Genomic DNA, 364 nt, shown 5'->3' with positions numbered 1-364 from the left:
GGAAGGAGCCTAGAACGGTCCATTTCCAACACTGCTAGCAACGACCCTGTTGCAAACGAGTAACACAAGACCGCAGCAATTACCTGCACGGACAGGAACCTCTTCAGAGCATTTCCTGGCTTTAAGTTCACTCCCTTTAGCACGCAGCACACAATGAAGGGTCGAACGTCTTTGACGCCTGGGCTCGCTTTGACCACCAAGGGCACCGGGTTTTCAGAGACGTGCAGAACCTTCACCAGCAGCTTGCTCGCTTCTTCCAGCTCGTCCTGCTCCCCGTCCCCGCCATCCTTCTTCTGCTGCTTCTCCCTCTTCTTCTTCCTGGCCTCCTCTCTGGCACTCTCGGCCTTTCCCTTCCCACGGCCCC

The 364-nt window shown here is 56.6% G+C and overlaps 1 protein-coding gene across 1 annotated transcript in view; it reads right to left on the bottom strand.

Annotated features, from left to right (window-relative positions):
• Window positions 1-356, bottom strand: part of LRRC47 (leucine rich repeat containing 47) — a gene marked incomplete at its 5' end in the record, with an annotated part of 5,212 nt that extends 4,856 nt beyond the window's left edge. The window contains one exon of the mRNA XM_009579372.1: window positions 84-356. Within this exon, the coding sequence (XP_009577667.1) occupies window positions 84-356 (273 nt within the window). The remainder of the gene's footprint in view (window positions 1-83) is intronic.
• Window positions 357-364: the final 8 nt, after the last annotated feature.

Source organism: Fulmarus glacialis, unplaced genomic scaffold, assembly GCF_000690835.1.
Source record: "Fulmarus glacialis isolate BGI_N327 unplaced genomic scaffold, ASM69083v1 scaffold26246, whole genome shotgun sequence".
Lineage (NCBI taxonomy): Eukaryota > Metazoa > Chordata > Aves > Procellariiformes > Procellariidae > Fulmarus > Fulmarus glacialis.
The sequence above is the reverse complement of the archived record's forward strand: the minus strand, read 5'-3'. Positions and strand labels throughout refer to the sequence as shown.